General features: G+C 42.6%; 1 protein-coding gene across 10 annotated transcripts in view; it reads right to left on the bottom strand.

Annotated features, from left to right (window-relative positions):
* Positions 1-23,873, bottom strand: part of TNS3 (tensin 3) — a 418,803-nt gene that overhangs the window by 254,027 nt on the left and 140,903 nt on the right. For 9 of the 10 annotated variants that reach the window (XM_078851678.1, XM_078851681.1, XM_073332748.2 and 6 more), the window contains one exon: positions 11,819-11,930. In XM_078851678.1, coding sequence (XP_078707804.1) covers positions 11,819-11,930 — 112 coding nt within the window. Of the gene's footprint in view, positions 1-11,818; positions 11,931-19,149; positions 19,224-23,873 lie in introns of those variants that run through there. The other variant, XM_078851682.1, reaches the window with a different exon arrangement.

The raw sequence follows: 23,873 nt of genomic DNA, 5'->3' as shown, positions 1-23,873 counted from the left end.
TGGGTAAAATATTGGGGTTAACACTGGGGACAGGAGGACAGAAACAAAGCAACAAATGGACAAAAGAATATTAAAAGTAAAAGCAGTTTAATGCTATGGTTTATTTCATGAACTGTACATTAACAGTACATACATGTGTGCATTTGCATGCATGTGTGTGTTTCTTTCACTGAGTTGCCTTACTTTAAACAGGCAGGGCTTTGCATTTACACTTAGATTAACATAAGCACATCTGTGTAATGTAACATATAGGATTTTCTTAACATAATCAATATTTTCATGTACTAGAGTGGTCTAAATTTTATGTGAAAAATCAGCAAAAACCAAATAATAGCTTTTGTAAATTCCAGGAATTTTTCCGTAAAAATGTAAAAGCTGAAAATGGATGGCTTTAAGTATTGCTAAGAAAAATTCATGCCTTCCCAAACTGCCTCCAATTTGATTTGCATCTGCTGGAGAAGTAATTTGCAGCAGCCGGAAAAAATCAGAACATATAATGTGCCTTGGTGTATTGTTCTGCCGCAAGCAATCATTTGACTGATGAAAGATTAAGACCACAATATAACAGCCAAAACAAACAATAATTGTTTTTTTAAAAAAACCTACATGGCTGTAGTAACTGATTTACAAAGGAAAAACAAATTAATGCACCTTTTCAGTAATATGATAATCAGCTACCACAAAGATAAAAAACACAATTTAAAGAGGCAGAAATAGAACTGATTTTATGATGCTGGCAGACCAGAGGCCATCTCTTGCCAGGTCTGCAGGCATTAGCTAAGAACTGACAAACTCATAGCTGGAGACTAGATCAGTTCACTTGTATGTTAGCTTTGCACAAAATAGGTGTTAGTCTCATAAGAACGTATTTATGTTCAGACTCTGTGAAATGCGTGTTCGTTGCTGCAGGCATTAATCTCACTTGTAATGTCTGTATTTCATTCTATAAGAAAACATGTAAGTTTTGCTTAGTAACTTTGAAAACATTTGCGCTGAATTTGTGAACCCAGGCACAGGAATCACCCCCCCCGCCCCGCTCATCCAGGAGAACTGTCAAAATTTAAGTGGGCCATTATAAGACAAAAGCTTTGTTAATTGCCCCATGCACCCAAGGAGAAGTTTGTACGGAACGCCTCATCCCATCGCTCTGAATGCTGGAAGAAGGAAATAAAAATAGTTGATGGGAAGATTTTTCATCTCTTTGCTGATTGAACTCTCACAAGGCCAGAAACAACCTAACTGCAACCAGAGATCCCCAGTGGCTGCCCCCTGGGTCTGCCCTGAAAGACTCTTCAAATTGAAAGATCACTACTGGAGAGTCTAAGGAGTCTACTCTATGTCTGTAACTCCACGGTAAAACTATTATAGTGACCCAGAAGTTCACATTTGTTATTGGCTTGGTAAAATCTAATTATAGAACATATCAGCAGTTTGAGGTATCTGCCCTGTTCTTGACAGTCTGCCCTGAGGCAGGCACTCACAGTCAGGAGCCACTCCAGACAGCTTGAGAGAGGGATCATAGTTAGGCAACTCTTTTGGTACCTAATAAAGTATAAATGGCTAAACAATTCTGATCTCTAATTTGAAATTAATTAAACTGAAGAATCTTGGGGGAAAGGTTTAAGTTTTAAACCTGAACTCACAAGATTGACTTGCATATTGCAGAACCATTATCTGCAAGCTTTGAAACCCCTCTGTTATGACTAGGAGAGCAAAATAGCACTCTGCCTTCTGAAGAAATGTACAAAATTATTGTAAAAATCAAAGCTTGATTGCTCCTTCGCGTTGAAATATGGTATCAAAGAAATATCTTCGCCGTGATTCAGTTTACCAGGTATGGGAATACACACTAGCTTAGTTATCTAGCTTCCGCATTTCCCCAGATCCTCCTTCCTTTTGTATTCCTTTTTCTATAGAGGCCATTAAAATCACTGGAACTGAACATGCTTGTCTGAGGAGGGCTAAAGTTTACTAGGACAAGATGACATCATCATTCATGTACCCCTTTGTAGGTCAATCATTCACTTTTCAGAGAGAATTTTTAGAAACTCCATTCAGAGCTAGATCTGAATGAAGGACACAGTGCCTTTAAGAAAAGGCCAAAACCGCACCCTGGCAAGCAACGTGCTTTGCACCAAAAAAAAAAGTTATCTGATTATTACAATACCCAATGATGGCTGTTTCCATACAAAGAACAGATGATTCATTGCTAAATAAGCACAATAAACTACACACAAGTCAATCTGGAGCTTTCCCCTTTCCCTCCTTTTTCTGACATGTAGCTTTCTTGCAGCTGATAAGATATTACAGGCGGGAAATAACTTACAATCTGTACAAAGAGCTATTATTTTCTAAAGACAAACAGTAAGTAAGAAAAAAGAAAAGGAGTACTTGTGGCACCTTAGAGACTAACAAATTTATTTGAGCATAAGCTTTTGTGAGCTACAGAATGCATCCAGTGAAGTGAGCTGTAGCTCACGAAAGCTTATGCTCAAATAAATTTGTTAGTCTCTAAGGTGCCACAAGTATTCCTGTTCTTTTTGCGAATACAGACTAACACGGCTGCTACTCTGAAACCTGTCAGTAAGTAAGATTTTCTCATCAATCCACAAAGCAACCATCTTATAAGTGAAGACATTTCTTTTCCCCCACACCAGCTTCACCTTTACTGTACTTAGCCCTGGTCTACACTAGGAGTTGAGGTCGAATTTAACAGCATTACATCGATTTAACCCTGCACCCGTCCACACGATGAAGCCCTTTTTTTTGACTTAAAGGGCTCTTAAAATTGATTTCCTTACTCCACCCCCGACAAGGGGATTAGCGCTGAAATCGGCCTTGCTGGCTCGAATTTGGGGTACTGTGGATGCAATTAGACGGTATTGGCCTCCGGGAGCTATCCCAGAGTGCTCTATTGTGACTGGACAGCACTCTCAACTCAGATGCACTGGCCAAGTAGACAGGAAAAGGCCTGCAAACTTTTGAATTTCAATTTCCTGTTTGCTTGGTCACCTGCAGCTTGCCACACTGGCCAGAGCTCATCAGCAGAGGTGACCATGATGGAGTCCCAGAATCGCAAAAGAGCTCCAGCATGGACCGAACAGGAGGTACGGGATCTGATCGCTGTATGGGGAGAGGAATCCGTGCTATCAGAACTCCGTTCCAGTTTTCAAAATGCCAAAACATTTGTCAAAATCTCCCAGGGCATGAAGGACAGAGGCCATAACAGGGACCCAAAGCAGTGCCACGTGAAACTTAAGGAGCTGAGGCAAGCCTACCAGAAAACCAGAGAGGCAAACGGCCGCTCCGGGTCAGAGCCCCAAACATGCCACTTCTATGGTGAGCTGCATGCCATTTTAGGGAGTTCAGCCACCACTACCCCAGCCATGTTGTTTGACTCCTTCAGTGGAGATGGAGGCAACACAGAAGCAAGTTTTGGGGATGAGGAAGATGATGATGATGAAGTTGTAGATAGCTCACAGCAAGCAAGCGGAGAAACCGGTTTTCCCGACAGCCAGGAACTGTTTCTCACCCTGGACCTGGAGCCAGTACTCCCCGAACCCACCCAAGGCTGCCTCCCGGACCCACCAGGTGGAGAAGGGACCTCTGGTGAGTGTACCTTTTAAAATACTATATATTGTTTAAAGCAAGCATGTTTAATGATTAATTTGCCCTGGCGTTTACAGCTCTCCTGGATGTACTCCCAAAGCCTTTGCAAAAGGTTTCTGAGGAGGGCAGCCTTATTCCACCCACCATGGTAGGGCACTTTACCACACCAGGCCAGTAGCACGTACTCGGGAATCATTGTAGACCAAACATTGCAGTGTATGTTTGCTGGCATTCAAACAACATCCGTTCTTTATCTCTCTGTGTTATCCTCAGGAGAGTGATATCATTCATGGTCACCTGGTTGAAATAGGGTGCTTTTCTGAAGGAGACATTCAGAGGTGCCCGTTCCTGCTGGGCCGTTTGCCTGTGGCTGAACAGAAATGTTCCCCACTGTTAGCCATGGGGAGGGGGGAGGCAAAATGTGACCTTGGAACAAAAGCACATGTGCTGTGTATGTAATGTTAACAGCAAGGTTTATCATGAAAGAGTATAGCCATTGTTCTATAAAATGTGTCTTTTTAAATACCACTGTCCCTTTTTTTTTCCTCCACCAGCTGCATGTGTTTCAAGGAGAGGCTAGACAAGATTAGAAGGAGAAAAAAACGCACTCGTGATGAAATGTTCTCTGAGCTCATGCTGTCCTCCTACACTGACAGAGCACAGACGAAAGCGTGGAGGCAGACAATGTCAGAGTGCAGGAAAGCACAAAATGACCGGGAGGAGAGGTGGTGGGCTGAAGAGAGTAAGTGGCGGGCTGAAGAGAGGGCTGAAGCTGAAAGGTGGCGGCAGTGTGATGAGAGGAGGCAGGATTCAATGCTGAGGCTGCTGGAGGATTAAACTAATGTGTTCCAGCATATGGTTGAGCTGCAGGAAAGGCAGCAGGAGCACAGGCCACCCCTGTGTAACCAACCGCCCTCCTCCCCAAGTTCCATAGCCAGACGCCCAAGACGCGGTGGGGTGGCCTCCGAGCACCTAGCAACTCCACCCCAGAGGATTGTCCAAGCAGCAAAAGGCTGGCATTCAATAAGTTTTAAAGTTTTAAACTTTTAAAGTGCTGTGTGTCCTTGTCCTTCCCTCCTCCACCACCCCTCCTGGTGCTTCTCTCCTCCACCACCGTTCCCAGGCTACCTTGGCAGTTATCCCCCTATTTGTGTGATGAATTAATAAAGAATTACTTTATTGCCTCTGCAAATGGTGATCAAAGGGAGGAGGGGAGGGTGCTTAGCTTACAGGGAAGTAGAGTGAACTAAGGGGCGGGGGGTTTCGTCAAGGAGAAACAAACAGAACTTTCACACCGTAGCCTGGCCAGCCATGAAACTGGTCTTCAAAGCTTCTCTGATGCGTACCACGCCCTCTTGTGCTCTTCTAACCGCCCTGCACGTAATCAGCGGCCAGGCGATTTGCCTCAACCTCCCACCCCACCATAAACGTCTCCCCCTTACTCTCACAGATATTGTGGAGCGCACAGCAAGCAGTAATAACAGTGGGGATATTGGTTTCGCTGAGGTCTAAGCGAGTCAGTAAACTGCACCAGCGAGCTTTTAAACGTCCAAATGTACATTCTACCACCATTCTGCACTTGCTCAGCCTGTAGTTGAACAGCTCCTGACTACTGTCCAGGCTGCCTGTGTACGGCTTCATGAGCCATGGCATTAAGGGGTAGGCTGGGTCCCCAAGGATAACTATAGACATTTCAATATCCCCAATGGTTATTTTCTGGTCTGGGAATAAAGTCCCTTCTTGCAGCTTTTGAAACAGACCAGAGTTCCTGAAGATGCGAGCGTCATGTACCTTTCCCGGCCACCTCACGTTGATGTTGGTGAAATGTCCCTTGTGATCCACCAGTGCTTGCAGCACTATTGAAAATTACCCCTTGCGGTTTATGTACTCGCCGGCTTGGTGCTCCGGTGCCAAGATAGGGACACGTGTTCCGTCTATAGCCCCACCACAGTTAGGGAATCCCATTGCAGCAAAGCCATCCACTATGACCTGCACATTTCCCAGGGTCACTACCCTTGATTCAGCAGATCTTTGATTGCATTGGCTACTTGCATCACAGCAGCCCCCACAGTAGATTTGCCCACTCCAAATTGATTCCCGACTGACCGGTAGCTGTCTGGTGTTGCAAGCTTCCACAGGGCTATCGCCACTCACTTCTCAACTGTGAGGGCAGCTCTCATCTTGGTATTCATGCGCTTCAGGGCAGGGGAAAGCAAGTCACAAAGTTCCATGAAAGTGCCCTTACGCATGCGAAAGTTTTGCAGCCACTGGGAATCGTCCCAGACCTGCAACACTATGCAGTCCCACCAGTCTGTGCTTGTTTCCCGAGCCCAGAATCGGCGTTCCACCGCATGAACCTGCCCCATTAGCACCATGATGCCCACATTGCCAGGGCCCCTGCTTTGAGAGAAGTCTGTGTCCATGTCCTCATCACTCATGTTACCACGCTGATGTCGCCTACTCGCCCGGTATCGCTCTGCCAGGTTCCGGTGCTGCATATACTGCTGGATAATGCGCATGGTGTTTAATGTGCTCCTAATTGCCAAAGTGATCTGAGCGGGCTCCATGTTTGCCGTGGTATGGCGTCTGCACAGAAAAAAGGCGCGGAACGATTGTCTGCCGTTGCACTGATGGAGGGAGGGGCGACTGACGACATGGCTTACAGGGAATCAAAATCAACAAAGGGGGTGGCTTTACATCAAGGAGAAACAAAAACAATGGCACACAGAATGGCACCCTCAAGGATTGAACTCAAAACCTTGGGTTTAGCAGGCCAATGCTCAACCCACTAAGCTATCCCTCCCTCTCATATTTCAGGCAGGACTTCATGGAGGGAGGGAAGGGGGGAGCAAATGAATACAAAACAAATCTGGTCTATTTCTTGTTTTGATCCACTCCATCTATCTTTACATCTTTGGCTGGCAGCAGACGGTGTAGAAGGACTGCAAGCCATCCACATCTCCTGCCTGCCCGCCAAAAGATGGTACAATAGGACTGCCTGCAGGACTAAAGAGATTGACCTGGTCGAGTCACTCCTAAAGTAGTCTCTGCACCCATTTCTGCCCAGGCGCTCCTGACCGATGCGGCCAGGAGCACCTCAGACATGACGATGACGGCTACCAGTCCTATTGTACCGTCTGCTGCCACAAGGCAATGGGTTGCTGCTGCTGCTGTGTAGCAATGCAGTAGCGCGTCTGCCAGCACCCAGGAGACATACGTGACAGTGAGCTGAGCATCCAAAGCCAAAGCCAAAGGTAACAGCAATGAAATGGGATAGTGCTGTATCTGTTAACTTTGGACGGAATTCACTTAACCCTCAGAGAGCCGCCTGCACAAGTGCTCTAGACGGGCTGCTTTAACTCTCCACAGGGAGAGGCAGTTGAAGAGCAGCCCAGCAAGTGGCCTCTGCACAACGTGTGCAGCACGTTGGGGGACCCAAGGGTCTCAAATATAGCGGCACCGACTGTGCAGTTATGTAACTCCAGGGTTGCCAGTCTTTGCCCAAAGAGGTAAGAAAGGGCGGCAACTATTCCCTCCCTGAGGCTAGCACACTGTGTTGCCAGATCTCGGGATTCATGAGTAAGGGAAGTTTGGCCCCTGCTGAAGCCACACTGCCAGAGACGTGAGGAACTCCCGCCATTATTTCAACTGTCCAGGGAAAACCTGCTCTGGTTTACTGAGCTTCCCACAGCCTGGACAAGAACAGCCAACAGCAGCTGCTGCAGGTGCATGCAGAGCTTTCTTTGCCCTTCCCTTCAGAAGCTGAGAGGAGTTTTGGATAATGCAGTAAGGTTGTCCAGAAGGAGCAACCGTATCATTTTCATGAGGGAGCAGCAAATCAGGGTTGCTCTGCTCTCCACTCCCCTCCTGTGAATAATAGGTCCTCTCTTCTCTGCTCCTCTCCCCTTGGACTATTTCTAACACTGTAACACCAGGCCTGGGAAGAGGGAGAGGATCCCTTGGAGCTGCACTACCATGGAGGGATGAAAAACCTGCCTAACTTCAGGAGGAGCAAATGTGGGGCTGGAAGCCAGGACATTAATTGACTGGGACCTGAGGATGCAGAGTTGATGCAACACTGCCAACCCCCAAAGTTCAAAATTCACGAGATTGGCCCCCAAAACCCAATATATTGTGTTTTTTGGTCTGTCTTTTGATTTTTGAACATCCTCTGCCCACTCCCAGTGTGTGTGACAATTAGTGTTCCCAACTCTCCTAGATTTATGGAACGAGGTGATTTTGGCCCTCATTGCCGGAGCTCTCACTGGCTGCCTCATGGCCTGGAGTTTCCAGCTTCTCTCCAAGACCTCAACATTCTAATTAATAACTTCTGTCTCTCCCGCACAGCCTCCAGATCAATTCTGTGACACCCTCCACCCCGGCCTCCACATCTGCCTGACCCCAGTTCGGTCAATCCTGCCACACATCAATTCTCCCCCAATCCCACTGCTCCTCTCCTGCAGCTCCAGGGCTTCTTCAACCCCCTCTGTCTTTCTCCTACAGCAGCCTTGATTGGATGCTCTTCCACAGGAGATGGAGAACTGGGGAAGGCAAACAATCAGAGGGTTTCCCCCCCACCAGACAGGACTGAAATTTAAGAGAGGGCTCAAGCTTGTGGAACCTAGATTAGCTCCAGCCCCAGCCAAAATAGCCTTCCTGGCAAAGAAATGTAGAGAGTTGACAATGCTGTTGAAGTAGAGGCTGGAGCACAAACTTAATTGACGCACTGAGAAGAAGAAGAAGAAGAATGATGATGATATAGGGGGTAAGGTGGCCAGAATTGTACATGCATTGGCAACACTATTTGTCATGGACAATCTGCAGGTTGGGTAGGGGGAGTTCAAAAATCGGAAGACAGCTCAAAACAACAACATTGTTTTAAGCTCTCATGATTTTGGACCAACCTCATGAATGTTTTGGGGCTGAGTTATGTTTTTTGCATTCAGGGCTTGGCAATTGTAGAATAATAGTGGTGGGAGGGACTGTGCTGCCACCCAGCAATGTGCCCAAAGGTTGGTGTGGTAATTCCACCTTTTGTGGAACCTTAATTATGGGATAAAACCTAATTAATCAGATGGATAATTTCACCCTTACAGTATGTCTATACTGCACACGCCTTTCAGCACTGTGTAGAGTAAATGCATGACACTTCCCAGGGGCGGCAGGTTTGTATACTTTTTGGTGGTGCCCAGAACGGGTCCAAAACCCACTCCACTCACACCTGCCTAAGGTTCTGAGAGTGAGTTTGGGTGTAGGAGAGTTTTGGGGTGCAGGCTCTGGGAGGAAGTTTGGGTGCGGGAGGTTTTGCGAGCTCTGGGACAGAGTTTGGGTGCTGGGTTCAGGCTCTGGGCTCGGGTACGGGGTTGGGGTGCAGGAAGGGGTGCGGGATGCAGGCTCTGGGAGAGATTTTGGGTGCAGGTGAGGTGCAGGCTCTGGGAGGGAATTGGGGGGGTGGGCTCTGGAGTGGGACAGGAGGTTGGGGGGCAGGAGGAGGTGCAGGGTGTGGGGCTGGGCCAGGGATGAGGAGTTTGGGGTGCAGCAGACAGGCTACCCCACGGCTTGGCAGGGGGCCAGAGAGGAGGATTCCCCTCAGCCCTCTCACAGCCGTCAGCAGCAAGCTCCGGGGGAGGGAGGGAATGTCCCCGACCCCCACATGACATTCACCCAAGCCCCTCCCCCCCCCAGGCTGCAGCTCAGGAGGTCCAGCCAGGAAAAGCGTCCCCCTCAGAGTCTGCCGGGTGGGGGGTGACTGCCATACGCCTCTTCCTCCCACAGGCACAGCAGCCGCTTCAGCCTGACTCCGGCTCTGCTCCCTTGTAGCCGGCTGAGGCTGGGGAGTGCAGCACAGAGCTGCAAGGGGCAGCAACCCGAGGCCCAGGGCAGGCAGGGATGCTCGGGGGAGACACGTGGGGACAGCAGGCGGGGCCAGGGGACGCTCTGGGGGAGGCACACAGGGGCGGCAGGTGGGGCTGGCAGAGAGACCTGGCCCCGAACACCGGTGGAGCCGGGCCCCGGGTCCTGAATCTGCTGGAGCCCGGGAACCACGGGCCCACATAACTTGCCGCCCCTGCCTCCAACAGTATAGATTCACAGCTTAGGCAAGTAGAGCAAAAACATACCTGAAGCCTGTGGGTGTGTACCCAACATGGCTGGAACCTTTCCCTGCCACAGGGAATGACTCCATCAGTGGGGAAAGGCTCAGCCTGCTGCTGAGCCTTTCCCCACTGACTCTCCCCTGGCAGAGGCTTTCACTGACAGATGTAGCTCCACATCACCGACACGTAGCTACACATACCCTACATGCAGCTGCAAGAGGTGTGCAGTGTAGATGTAGCCTTAATGATACGGAGGTGGGATGAAATGTTGTTTAAACAGATTGGGTGTAACTTTGTGATCGGCCTGAGGGAGGTACAACAAAACACTGGCTGCCTAGGGAGAGGAGCGGTGAGGCGGCTGTAACCACCTTTGTGCCTTTCTGATTCTGGGTTGCCGCAGGGGCTGAAACAGTGCCTAAGCTACAACTACCCAACCCAAACTGTCCATAGTCCTTTACAGCTCTACTGATGTTCCCCTTCCAGCCGCTGGCCCCTATATCGGAGCTTGTGGAGTGGGCTTTGTAAGATAGCCTGTGGCTGTCTTATTCAGTTCCTGCTTGAGGGAACTCCTCCCTAGCCAGATCCATGGTTCTTTTATGCTGCTGGATCCCCAGAAATGAAAATAATGAAATTCTAGGGAACGCCTCATTAGGGATTAAACCTCTTCAAAGCTGACGGCGGCTGTATTATTTGTGCATTTTCTGACGTTCCAGCAATTATAACAAAATGCCTTTGAACTAATGCTGAACAAATGGACTATTATTCATGTAACTGTCCATTTGTGACGTTGATACCTTTTCAGGAACGCATGTACGTACACACATACACACACCCCTCCCACCTAATCCTGCATTCTTTACATACCCAAATCTCCCATTAACGCCTAATGAGAGTTTTGCAAAGTGCAAGGAATACAGAGGCTGGGCCTCTTGGTGAAAGACGGGAAGAAAGAAATCTCCATTTCATTAGAAAAATGCCACTAGCACCAAGCAGATACTTCATAAAATGAAATTATTGGTCTATATCTAAGGCGAGGGGCAATAAGCATTTGCTTATATTAAATAGGTGGATTATATGTGCATTTGCTAGAGAGACAGATTTATTAAGGTGGAGTAACACGACATTGTTAAACATTAACTAGCTGAAATCAATGGAGGATCAAACCCTCCCATGGTTTGACCTAGAGGGAAGCAAATCTTGAGCTTTTCCCAAATTGTTTCATGGAAGAAGGAAGGTAGAACGTGTGGGTCCCTGAGATCCAGGCAGATCTCAAGGTCATTTATGAAAAAGGCCCCATTCTCTTACTCTCGTGCTGTGCCACAAACTGATTACTTTGCAACCCTACTGACAGATGCCCCAATAACTATCCTCCCCCTCAAGTGTGAGTCTCTATGCTGACAGAGCAGTGAGAAAAAATTAACGAAGCCTCATGAATCCGCACTTTGGGTATATTTACTGCTTGTGTGCAGAAAGGGAAAAAGGTCTCTCTCTTTCATTCCCCTCCCTACTACACTTCCTGCCTTTTCCCCAGGTGAGGATCCCTGGACCCACGGCGGGTCTTCTGTATGATAGAAAGGAGAGAGGGGGGAAACTGTGCCAGAGGCAACTGACTCCCCCCTCCTTTGCATGTGGAATCAGAAGAACGAGCCCCCTCGGTGTCTGTGTGAATGATTATTCTGAATCACAGACTTGAAATACAAGACCATAAAGCAACTGTAAAAAAATGGCAGCTCTGCTGAATTTCAGTAAAGAATTCATGCAGAGAAAGCTTTCATGCCTCAGTGAGCTCAGGGTCACTTCCTGATTTGCAGGCTAAATTCCATAGGCATCTATCAACTCACTCATTCACACACACATGCTCCTAACAGAACTTGCACAGACAGTCTTATTCTGGAACCGGCCTGAATAGCATAGCTAATAAAGGCACATATCTATACAAGTCCAACTAAAAATTAAGTCTAATGCTGAACACACAGAGCAAACAAGTTAGAGTATATAGACATTTAGCACAGGGGTAATTCCAAAATTATTAATTCCTAGCTCTTCAGCACTAGTCTAAAAGGCAGTGTTTTAAATAGCAAGACAATAAATAGGCCACATCACATGTTACTCACCTCTGCAGGAAATGCCTTGGCTGTCTATGGCTTGTTTGCAGATACTACAGTCTTTGAGTTTTTTAAAGGTCTTGTTTTTGAAAGTATGAGAACTCGAAGCAAGGTTTTCAGGCTGGAATAGAGGAGAAAATGTCAGAGCTCTTGTCAACTTTTGAATGTTACTCTTTAAATGTAATAAAACAAATGAAATTTATAAATAGCCAAAACAACCACCACTTATTGCATTATTCAACAGTACTCACTCAGTCTCCCCAAATGCTGCATTACTGACATTGCATGGTGTAATATTTTGAACAATTACTGTAGAATTCGTTATTACACTAAAGAATTAGGAGCCACTAAAAGGTAATTTAAGTGAGATTAAGCGTCTGTCTACTAACCTAATGCTTTCTCTATCGAAGACAGTTCCACTGGTTTAATTTAAATTGGTTTTAAGTTGATTTATGGAATGTAAGTAATGCCATATTGACTATTTAACTTATTGGTGCAAAAAGCTGTTCGGACTTTCTTATTTCAGTTGCTAAATTGAATTATTCTTGGTTTAAATCAAAGCAAGAATGTCTACACTGTCTTTTGTACCAGTTTAACTATATCCATTTAAAATCACACTTAAGTTAAATGAGTGTACTTTTTCTGGTGTAGGTAAGCCTTTAATGTTTTTCTTTGGATTGGTCCCACAATTACTGAAATAATTTATTTAAACAAATAAACAAACACACAAATAAACAGGATCTCTTATAATCAGGGAAGGGAAAAGAGTAGACAACTCCATGAAGTCCGCTGGGAACTTCAATATGCAGACCAGGAAGTACATAGATAGTACAACAGTGAGGGCTATTGAAACCCCAAGACACAGAGAGACAACTCCCGGTTCCTCTCCAAAAGCCTAACATTCAAATCCATTAGCGAACTTTTAGGAAGCATCTCTGAATTATCTTAAACCCCTTTTAAAATTTAATAATGGAAAATGATTTCTGTCTCTTCTTCTGCAATACTGGATATTTTCACAAACCAAGAAAGAACATGCCACGAACTAGCGGGTAAAAATTCTGCCCCTCTCTCATCACTGGACAAAGCATGTCTACTGCAGAAAGGCAAAGCAGAAATAATGCCATGCTGGCTGCAAAATAGTATGGTCGTTGGCTGAAGTCCGACTTAGAAATGGGAAGCAAAATTTGGTATATAATTAAAAAAAGGAACAAAGAGGCTGCTTTGGACAATGAAAATCTCAATAGAGTTTCTATAAGCCCCATATTTACCTCCCCCTTCATGCACACACAAATCACTCTCTGTAGCTATTAGAATACAGTGCACATGTTTACTCTTGAGCAATTGCACTGCACTACTGCTGTCTAGTATACCTACCTGGAAACATGTCCCTCCATAACAGACAACCTAACTTGAAAGTATAGCTAGGAGCTCATAAGAACAATTTACAAACCCCTGAAGGGTGCAAACTTTCCAATGTTAGAGACAGCATGGTGCAATGCACAAGATTTGGGTTTGGTTTATGGTTCTGAAATTGTTCATTCATTTATTCATTGTGTGACTTTGCACCTTGTTTTCCCCATCTGTAAAATGGGGATCATGATATTTACCTTTCTTTGTGAAATGTTGTGGGATCTAAGGATGAAAAGTGCTAAGTACTAATATTACTATACTATATTGCATCTGATGAAGTGAGCTGTAGCTCACGAAAGCTCATGCTCAAATAAATTGGTTAGTCTCTAAGGTGCCACAAGTACTCCTTTTCTTTTTGCGAATACAGACTAACACGGCTGTTACTCTGAAACCTAATATTACTATACGTATCCAGAAGGAATTATTTGAAGTGAAGAAATAAAATTTAGGCTGAACTTCAGAAAAAACTGTCTGATAGTGAGATGTGTTAAACTGTGGAATACTCTTCCTAGGGAAATGGTGGAAGATCCCATTCCTTTGGAATATTTAATACTAGACAAAACAGTCATGAATAAAGTTGTACTGCATTATTATTATGCCTTATTAATTATTCAGGCTGATTGCTAAGTGTATGCCGATAAAAGCTGGAGTCACAAAACTTCCTATATGTTTGAGGTATTTATAATCATCTTGTATATGTCTGCTTAGTGCTACTTTACCATTAGCTGAAAATCAGGACTATAGTTATGATGTATATTAAAGATGCATTGCAAAGAACATAAGTGCATTTGTGCCTTTTTCCATTCTTACAGGATACAGGAATTGGCACAAATAATAAACAATACATCAAGTTTCTGCTCAAAGATCTTTTTCCTGTTTTCTTTGTTTACATCAGAAATAGGGGCTTTTGAAAAGCTCCCTCGTAAGGAGCACAAGTCCCAGTTACATCACTGCAACTTCTCTGATTTCAGTGGAGTTACCCCTAATTCACACTGTGGTTAGTGAGGGAGCATTGGGGCCATTGAATTTAAAGACCTGATGATATTCTACGTTAGGGTTCTACAGTGTTGCACATCACCATAGTGTCTAAGCAACTGTCACATAAAATCACCATAGCAAAAACAAAATTTCTAATGGACTTAGTGGAATCTCTGGAACGTCTCCCTTTTCCAGGTAAGAATTCTGGTTGAGGAGGTATTATTGGTTTTACATTTTTTAGATTTTATTAATTTTATCTTTTTTTTTGTGGTTGTTGGAGTTTACAGGTAGTAGGTGTTGTTAGTGTGTTAATGTCATTCTTATGGGTTGAAAGAGGACGTTTTTATAAGATTTCCTAAAGACAGTCAGGCTGTAGATTTGCCAGATCTTCCCTGGAAGTTTGCTTCACTGCCAGATCCCCTCCACCAAGAATGTTTTACCCCCCCCCTCTCATGCGCTTTACTCTGAGCGTGGTAATCTGCATTGTCCCAGAGGAGTATGGATGTTGCTGTTGTTTTCAGAGCAAAATTCAGTCTTTAACATGGCTAGGGCTTGATCCATTAACTAACCAATTAATCATTATAATTTATTTGTAATGTAAAGATCAATTTTTTTTTTGTGGCGGGGATGTTTGAGGATAGTTTTTGGTCAGTATTATCTTTCATAGTAACAGAAGGGCACACACTTCTTTTTTTCATTTGCTTCTTTTGCTGCTCAATTTTATATCTATTCTACAGTTGGATCTCCAAGGAATTCATGTAACAATTCACTTAGTGGATGGAGTAATAACATTTGCCTGTGCATTATCAGTACATAACACTTTCATTGTGAAATGCGAAGGAGCCTGGATCAGGCTTCCTTTGTTATCACCTGGAATGGCGTTCTCAGTCCTCCAATAGGGATGGTGCCAAGAGGAAAACATGGGGAGGCAGCAACAATACTCCCACTTTCATAAGGTTCAGGGCTGGAATCTAAATTGCATTTAATTGTTAGGAGCCAAAATTGGAAGAGAGAGTGCAGCACCACAGGTTACAGACTGATTACCTGCCTGAGGGACAAACTGTAATTAGTGCTGGTCTTGATTGCTGGCATTATGCCATTTCTCTTTTTCAAAAAGCAATCTCTCTCTCTCTCTCTCTCTATCTCTCTCTTCAAACCACACAAGGAAACAGTCTAGACCTTGAATCCAACAAAGGCACAATGGAGTTATTCTAGATTTGCACCAGAATAACTGAGAGCAGAATCGGGGCCTCAGTGTGGAAATTCAGAAGTGGATCCTCAGCTATGCTGACTTCAAATATTTCTCACAGCTCACCATTTTTACTATGTAGTGACAGCACAAACAGCTATACGGTCTTCCACGTGTCATCAGATGTAAATTTACATCAGTGTTCAAACAACAGCCTAGGGGATTTGGGGGACATACAAAATTATCATGGGAGGAAGAATTTAATCCAAAAATGTGAATGATAATTGGGAATAATTTAAGAACACCTTACACAGATGCTCCAAAAGCCACAATCCCACAACTGAGGAAGAAGGCTGTGCTGGTTAAAATAACAACCTACTTTAGAGGGGAAGTGAAGGCAGCTATATATATAACAAATGGAAGAAAGGGGAAGTTGATAGTAATGAATATAAATCAGAAGTGAGAAACTGCTGAACATTGAGAAAGGAAACAAAGAGACACAAGGAAAAATCTATGGCCGGCAGAGTTAAAGACAATAGGGAGGAGTTTTAAAAATATACTAGGAACAAAACTAATCCTGACAATAGTATTGGTCCATTACTCGATGGAAATGGTAAAATTATCAATAGTAATGTAAAAAAGGCAGAAGAGTTCAATAAATATTTCTGTTCTGTATTTGGGGAAAAATAGATAATATAGTCTCATCAAAGGGTGATAACACTCTTTCCATTCCACTAGTATCTCTGGAGGATGTTAAACAGAAACTATTAATGTTAGACATTTGAAAAATCTGTGTGGCCAGAAAACTTGCATCCAAGATTTTAATAAGAGCTGGTTGAGGAGCTCACTGGACCATTAACGTTGATGTTCAGTAAGTGTTGAACAGTGAAAGAATTTCAAAAGACTGGGAAAAAAAGCTAATGTGCCAATTTTTTAAAAATAGGAAGATCAGGATAATTATAGGCCAGTCTTATGAATATAATAATGGCCATCCTGGGTCTTACCAAAGGTCCATCTAGCCCAGTAGTGACTCTCTGACTACCACCACTGCCACATATTTCTGGCAGTTGGAGGTTTAGGGACAACCAGAGCATGGGGTTGTGTCCTTGACCTTGGCTAATAGCCATTGATAGACCTATCCTCCATGAACTTATCTAAGTCTTTTTTGAACCCAGTTATACTTTTAGCCTTTACTGCATCCCCTGGCAATGAGTTCCACAGATTGACTGTGCATTGTGAGAAGAAGTACATCATTTAGTTTGTTTTAAACCTGCTGCCTGTTCAGTAAGTTACTCTTCCCTATTCCATTCACGATTTTATAAGTCTCCGTCATATACTCCCTTAGTCGTATCTTTTCTAATCTGAACAGTCCAGTTTTTTTAATCTCTTCTCATATGGAAGCTGTACCTTACCCCTAATCATTTTTGTTGCCCTTCTCTAGACCTTTTCCAATTCTGAGATATATCATGATATACATATGATATCAATCTTATGGAAGATAATGGAATGGCTGAGATGGGACTTGATTAATAAAGAATTAAAGGAGGGTAATATAATTAATGCAAATCAACATAGGTTTACAGAAAAATCAATCTTGTCAAACTAACTTGATTTTTTTTAATATGAGATGACAACTTGGTAAGGTAATCATGTTGATATAACATACCTAGACTTCTCAAGGACATTTGACTTGGTACCACACAACATTTTGATTAAAAAACTAGCACAAGATCAAATTAACATAGCATATATTAAATGAATTAAAAACTGGCTAACTAATAGGGGAATTGTAAATGGGGAATTGTAATTGTAAATGGGGAATTGTCACTGAGTGGGTGTGTTTCCAATGGGTTCCCTCATAAGGAATGGTTCTTGGCCTTATGCTACTTAAGATTTTTATCAATGACCTGGAAGAAAACATAAAATCATAATGGATAAAGTTTGCAAATGACATAAACAGTGAGGGAGTGGTAAATAATAAAGAAGACAGGTCACTGATTCAGAGCAATATGGATCACTTGATAAACTGGGCATAAGCAAATAATATGTAAATGTATACATGTAGGAGCAAAGAATGTAGACCATACTTACAAGGTGGAAGACTCTATTCTGGGAAGCAAGAATCTGAAAAAGATATCAGTTGTGGATGGATAACCAGGTGAACATGAGCTCCCAATGTGATGCCGTGGCCAAAAGAACTAATGTGATCCTGGGATGTATAAACAGGGGGACTCGTGAGCAGGAGTAGAGAGGTTATTTCACCTCTAGGTTTGGAACAGGTGCAAGCACTGTTGGAATATTGTGTGCAGTTCTGGTGCCCACAATTCAAGAAGGATGCTCATAAATTGCAGTGGGTTCAGAGAAGAGCCATAAGAATGATTAATGGAATAGAAAGCATGCTTTATAGTGATAGCCTTAAGGAGCTCAAACTATTTAGCTCAACAAACAGATGGCTAAAGGGTGACTTGATTACAGTCTATAAGATTGTACATGGGGAACAAATATTTAATAATGGGCTCTTCAACCTAGCAGAAAAAGGTATAACATGATCCAGAGGCTGGAAGATGAAAGTAGAAAAATTCAGACAGGGAATAAGGCATAAATTTTTTAATAGTGAGGATAATTAACCATTGGAACAATTTACCAAGGGTCATGGTGGATTCTCCATCACTGGTATTTTTTAATCAAAACTGGCTGTTTTTCCAAAAGATCTGCTCTAGGAATTACGTTGGGAAAGTCCTCTGGCCTGGGTTCCACAGGAGATCAGACTAGATGTTCACAGTGTGACTTCTGGCCTTGGAGTCTATGAATCTCAATTCTAAGAACACGTTTGTAGTTTATAGCTATAGCAAAGTACAAGAAACACTCTTTAGTTTCGGTTAAGATGAGAAGAGAGGCCCGAACCAGTTAGTTGACAGCAGCACTGACACAGCTTTTCAACCTTGCCAGAGGCTTAAACTGGATGATTACAATTACATCTATGGACAATTACATCACCTAGACATGTTCAAATACCAGGCCAGGGAATAACAGTCATTATTTACTAAAGGCCAGAACCAAACAGCTTGTGTACATTTTAATTCTAACCATACGTTCCCACTATCAAACTGCAACAGTGATATAGCATGTGTCTTTTGAAGGGTACAATGGGCTTTAGATCTTTGCATCAAAGATTCAAGTAAACACTCTAAAAAAACTCAGTACAGATAATCATCTTCTTGAAGACAAAATCCTAAAAATGTCTAAAATTTCAAAATTTTAGTATATATACTAAATATACACACACAGAGAGACACACACATATGCAGTAACCTAGCTTGAATATAACTAAGCCATATGTTACTTCTAAATGGATTATTTTTCCCTAATGTACCTTAATAGTGTAAATCTGATGCTATATTACTCTATTGTATTCCTAGGAAGATATAAAGAAAATGTATCCATGTGTGTTTATAGAATCAACATTTTGTACCAAACCATTAAATGCTTTTTATTGTTTCCTCTTTTGGGATAAGGAAAAATCCAAATGCTACCCCCAGAAACAATCCACTGTATCGCTTCCAGTTAATAGAAAACTATAAGTCTATAGTCCCATAAGCATTCTGCACTTCAAACCACTCAGACCTATATTGAATTTTACATGCACAGTAAAAACCATGTAGCACAGCAATTGAACCATATCAACCCAAGATACTTTTTGCTCACTTCTTGCCTAAAGTCAGGCAAATATAATCCCTCCCCATCTTTTCTTTAAAGAACTTACCGACCAATGCTGCAATTTCCTGCAGTTCTGCCCGCTCATTCCTGTACTGTCCAAGGTAGTTCTAAATCCACTATCAATGCAAGAACTTTTCCTTTTCTTTTTTAATACTGGGAAAAAAGGGAGCTAAGAGCAATGGGTTTCTCAAGTTGCTGCTCCCACGCTGCACGCATGCACGTATACACACACACACTGCTGCTACAGCAGCAACCCTTCAGGTGGGAGAGACTGAAAATCTTGGTAATTATGGCTCCAGAAGCACAAACCCCCTTTCAAGTTATTTTTTTTTTTATGGGCTAAGGAAATGCCCTACTTTGACCTCTTCTTATGGGAAGCCCAAAAGAAAAGTGCAATTAAGTGATGACTGAAAGAGTTCTTTATGATGAGGCTGGGCTCCTGGTTACAAAACCTTGCAGAGCCCAGTCACATACCTATTTCTGTGGGATAGCAACCAAATAAATCAAATAGCTAAGAGGGGAAAAAGTAGTCAAGGGAAATGCAAGAGAATATGTTCCCACCACCACCATCTCGCCTGATATGAACTATTCATGTTTGCTTTTGACACTTTCCTTCCATTCCCCCCCCCCCCCATATCTATTATTTAACTTCTGTGCCATGAAGTTCCATATAGCTGCCAGTGACTTACAGCCACAGCAAAACAATCAAGGAAGAAGAAAATCTCATCGAGGTGCTTTTTGCTCTTTCCGACTGAAATTTCCCAATGTCGGGTTAGCCGAGACAGGAAATTATACCACCAAACCCAAAGCATAAGAGTTGCTTTTATTCCTGCCTTGAACAACTTTAGATAGTTTCCCCCAATCGTAAACAATGTTTTCAACATTTTGCTTTCTAAATCAGCACACCGTCTTCGCGTCAGGTTTCATTATCAGAAAATTGTTTAACATTGCCCTCTGTACAGAGGCCAAGCAATAGAATATTATCTCTCTGTAATCTAAAATAGTTTTTAGAACAGCAGCTGGTTTGACTGACATTTTTAGTGGCTGGATGGAGTGACTGCACCAAGATTCTTACTCAAAAATACCCCTTCACAACAAAATAGAGTGAAAAAACTAGGAAGCATTTTCCAAAACGAGCAAACATACCAAAAATCCTTACAAGCATGCAGTTCTTTTATGATAATTTTAATGTGACTAATCTGCTTGAAAATGTGCTACTGACTCATACATTTGAAGGTATATATATATAGTATTTGATCTCATAGACTTTCTTTAACTTAACGTGATGGTAGGCATGTCCAAGTATATACATACATGAGTAAATATATAAAGCTGTGTAAATCTCACTATATGACAGAAGTTGCTCCTGCTCTCATAGCAGTCAGCATGGAAATCCAGAGGATTTTATGTGTACTTAAATCAAGGTAGTCCCTTTCTTAGTGTCAGTGATTAGTCCCATAGCTATCGGTATGCAACATATATATCAACAGTGAAATAGATATGAATTGTGATGTAACTGGTTGATAACTTATCATCACTGCCTACCATTACAAATTAACTTTGGAAAGATGGATGATAATAATACTTGCACTTAATATCCATAAACCACAAAGCACTTTACAATGGCAGCTAGGTGATCTGAGATGGGGAAAAGACTTGGCTGAAAGTCATACTGCATGTCAATGCCTGAGCTGGGAACAGAACCCAGCTCAACTGGCTCCCAGTCAGTGGCCCGGATACTGCGGATCCTCCACTGTGATGCCTGTGACTCAGGCTGTGACATGGGTTATATTTGGAGCTGCTCCGCCAGGTGAGCCAAAGGGAAATCACCATCCCACTGAAACAGCAGCAGGTGTGCTTAGCCTTTATGCTTGCAAGCCACTCACTGAAACTTATTAAATATTTTCAGATGTTTTTCTACATTTTCAAATATATTGATTTATATTACAACACAGAATACAAAGTGCACAGTGATCACTTTATATTATTTTTATTACAAATGTTTGCTGTGTAAAATGATAAACAAAAGCAATTGTATTTTTCAATTCACCTCATACAAGTATTGTAGTGCAATCTCTATCACAAAAGTGCAACTTACAAATGTAGATTTTTTTGTTCCATAACTGCTCTGAAAAACAAAACAATGTAAAACTTTAGAGCCTACAAGTCCTCTCAGTCTTACTTCTTGTTCAGCCAATCGCTAAGACAAACAAGTTTGTTTACATTTACAGAAGATGTTGCTGCCTGCTTCTTATTTACAATATCACCTGAAAGTGAGGACAGGCTTTCAAATGGCACTTTTGTAGCCGGCGTTGCAACATATTTATATGCCAGATATGCTAAATATTCGTATGCCCCTTCATGCTTCGGCCACCATTCCGGAGGATATGCTTCCATGCTGATGATGCTCCTTAAAAAATAATGTGTTAATTAAATTCATGACTGAACTCCTTGGGGAAGAACTGTATGTCTTTGACTCTGTTTTACCTGCATTCTGCCATAAATTTCATGTTATAGCAGTCTCAGATGATGACCCAGCACACGTTTGTTTTAAGAACGCTTTCACAGCATGTTTGACAAAATGCAAAGAAAATACCAATGTCAGATTTCTAAAAATAGCTCCAACACTTGACTCAAAGTTTAAAAATCTGAAATGCCTTCCAAAATCTGAGAGGGACGAGGTTTGGAACATGCAACACTCCGATGCGGAAACTACAGAACCCGAACCACCAAAAAAGAAAGTCAACCATCTGCTGGTGGCATCCTACTCAGATGATGAAAATGAACATGCATTGGTCAGCTCTGCTTCGGATCGTTATCGAGCAGAACCCATCATCAGCACGGACACATGTCCTGTGGAATGGTGGTTGAAGATGAAGGGACATATGAATCTTTAATGCACCTGGCACGTAAGAATTTTGCAACGCTGGCTACAACACTGTCATGCAAATGCCTGTTCTCACTTTCAGGTGACATTGTAAACAAGAAGCGGGCAGCATTATCTCCTGCAAATTGTAACCAAGTTTGTTTGTTTGAGTGATTGGCTGAAGTAGGACTGAGTGGACTTGTAGGCTCTAAAGTTTTACATTGTTTTATTTTTCAATACAATTATTTTTTGTAAATAATTCTACATTTGTAATTTCAACTTTCACGATAAAGAGATTACACTACAGTACTTGTATGAGGTGAATTGAAAAATACTATTTTTTTTACAGTGCAAATATTTGTAATAAAAAATAAATATAAAGTGAGTACTATACACTTTGTATTCTGTGTTGTAATTGAAATCAATATATTTGAAAATGTAGAAAACATCCAAAAATATTTAAACAAATGGTATTCCATTATTGTTTACCAATGCGATTAACTTTTTTAATCTCTTGACAGCCCTAATTGTAAGACATTTTAAGATGGAGCCATACCACTGGGTGACATCAACAGGCCAAAGGAGGCAAAGAAAAGGAAAAGCAAAGGCAAGTATGTCCAGTGAAAAGCTGCTTTGAGAAGCTATCGTTTAAACCACATGAGAAAACATCTTATTTTTTAAAAATAATAGAGGATCCCACACTCTTTATTATTATTATTTCAATGATATTTAGAACCCCTAGTCAAGGACCAAGACCCCACTATGCTGGGTGCTGTACAAATCATAGAACAAAAAGTCCCTGCCAGAAAGAGCTTACAATCTAAGTAGAAAAGACAGTGGTGGGTCAGTGGCAAAACTAGGAACAGAACCCAGGTCACCTGACTTTCAGTCCAATACCCTATTCACGAAAACACATAACCTCCCAATTGAAGTGCCTCACAGTTATGGTTGACACTGAGCTTTGCAATTATACTAGGGATTAAATCCCTTTGTTGAGCATCAACACCAATGTGTACCCTCACCAAATTTAGAGTAGCACCTATTCTAAGCGCACAGCTGGAATGTTTTGGAAACTTACAAATAAGTTTACTTAACAGTTTAGGAGTTGGCTATACTGAGTCAGACTAATTGTCCAGCTAGCCCAGTATCCTATCTTCTGATCATGGCCAATGCAAGATTCTTCAGAGGGAATGAACAGAAGAGGTCAATTTATTGAGTGATTCATCCCCTGTCATCCAGGCCCAGCATCTGGCAGTTAGAGGTTTAGGGACACCCAGACCATGGGGTTGCATCCCTGACCATCTTGGCTAACAGTCAATAATGAATCTGTCCTCCATGAACTTATTTAATTCTTTTTTTGAACCCAGTTATACTTTTAGCCTTCACAACGTCCCCTGGCAATGAGTTCCACAGATTGACTGTGCATTATGTGAAGAAATACTTCCTTTTCTTTGTTTCAAACTTGCTGCCTATTAATTTCATCGGATAGGTTACATAGCACAGTTAGTAGTTCTGCAATTTTATCTTTGAGTTCTTTCAGAACTCTTGGGTGAATACCATCTGGTCCTGGTGACTTATTACTGTTTAATGTATCAGTTTGTTTCAAAGCCTTCTCTACTGACACCTCAATCCAGGACAGTTCCTCTGATTTGTCACCTAAAAAGAATGGCTCCTCTTTGTGAATCTCCTTCACATCTGCAGTGCAGGCTGATGCTGACCATTCATTTAGCTTCTCTGCAATGCCTTATCTTCCTTGAGTGCTCCTTTAGCATCCTGATTGTTCAGTTGCCCCACTGATTGTTTGGCGGGCTGATGCACTTAGTTTTTGTGTCTGTTGCAAGTCGCTCTTCAAATTTTTTTTTGACCTGCTTAAATTAGACTTTTACACTTGACTTGACAGTTTA

Source organism: Lepidochelys kempii, chromosome 2 (genome assembly GCF_965140285.1).
Source record: "Lepidochelys kempii isolate rLepKem1 chromosome 2, rLepKem1.hap1, whole genome shotgun sequence".
Classification (NCBI taxonomy): domain Eukaryota; kingdom Metazoa; phylum Chordata; order Testudines; family Cheloniidae; genus Lepidochelys; species Lepidochelys kempii.
Note: the sequence above shows the minus strand (reverse complement) of the source record. Positions and strands in the feature narration are given on the sequence as shown.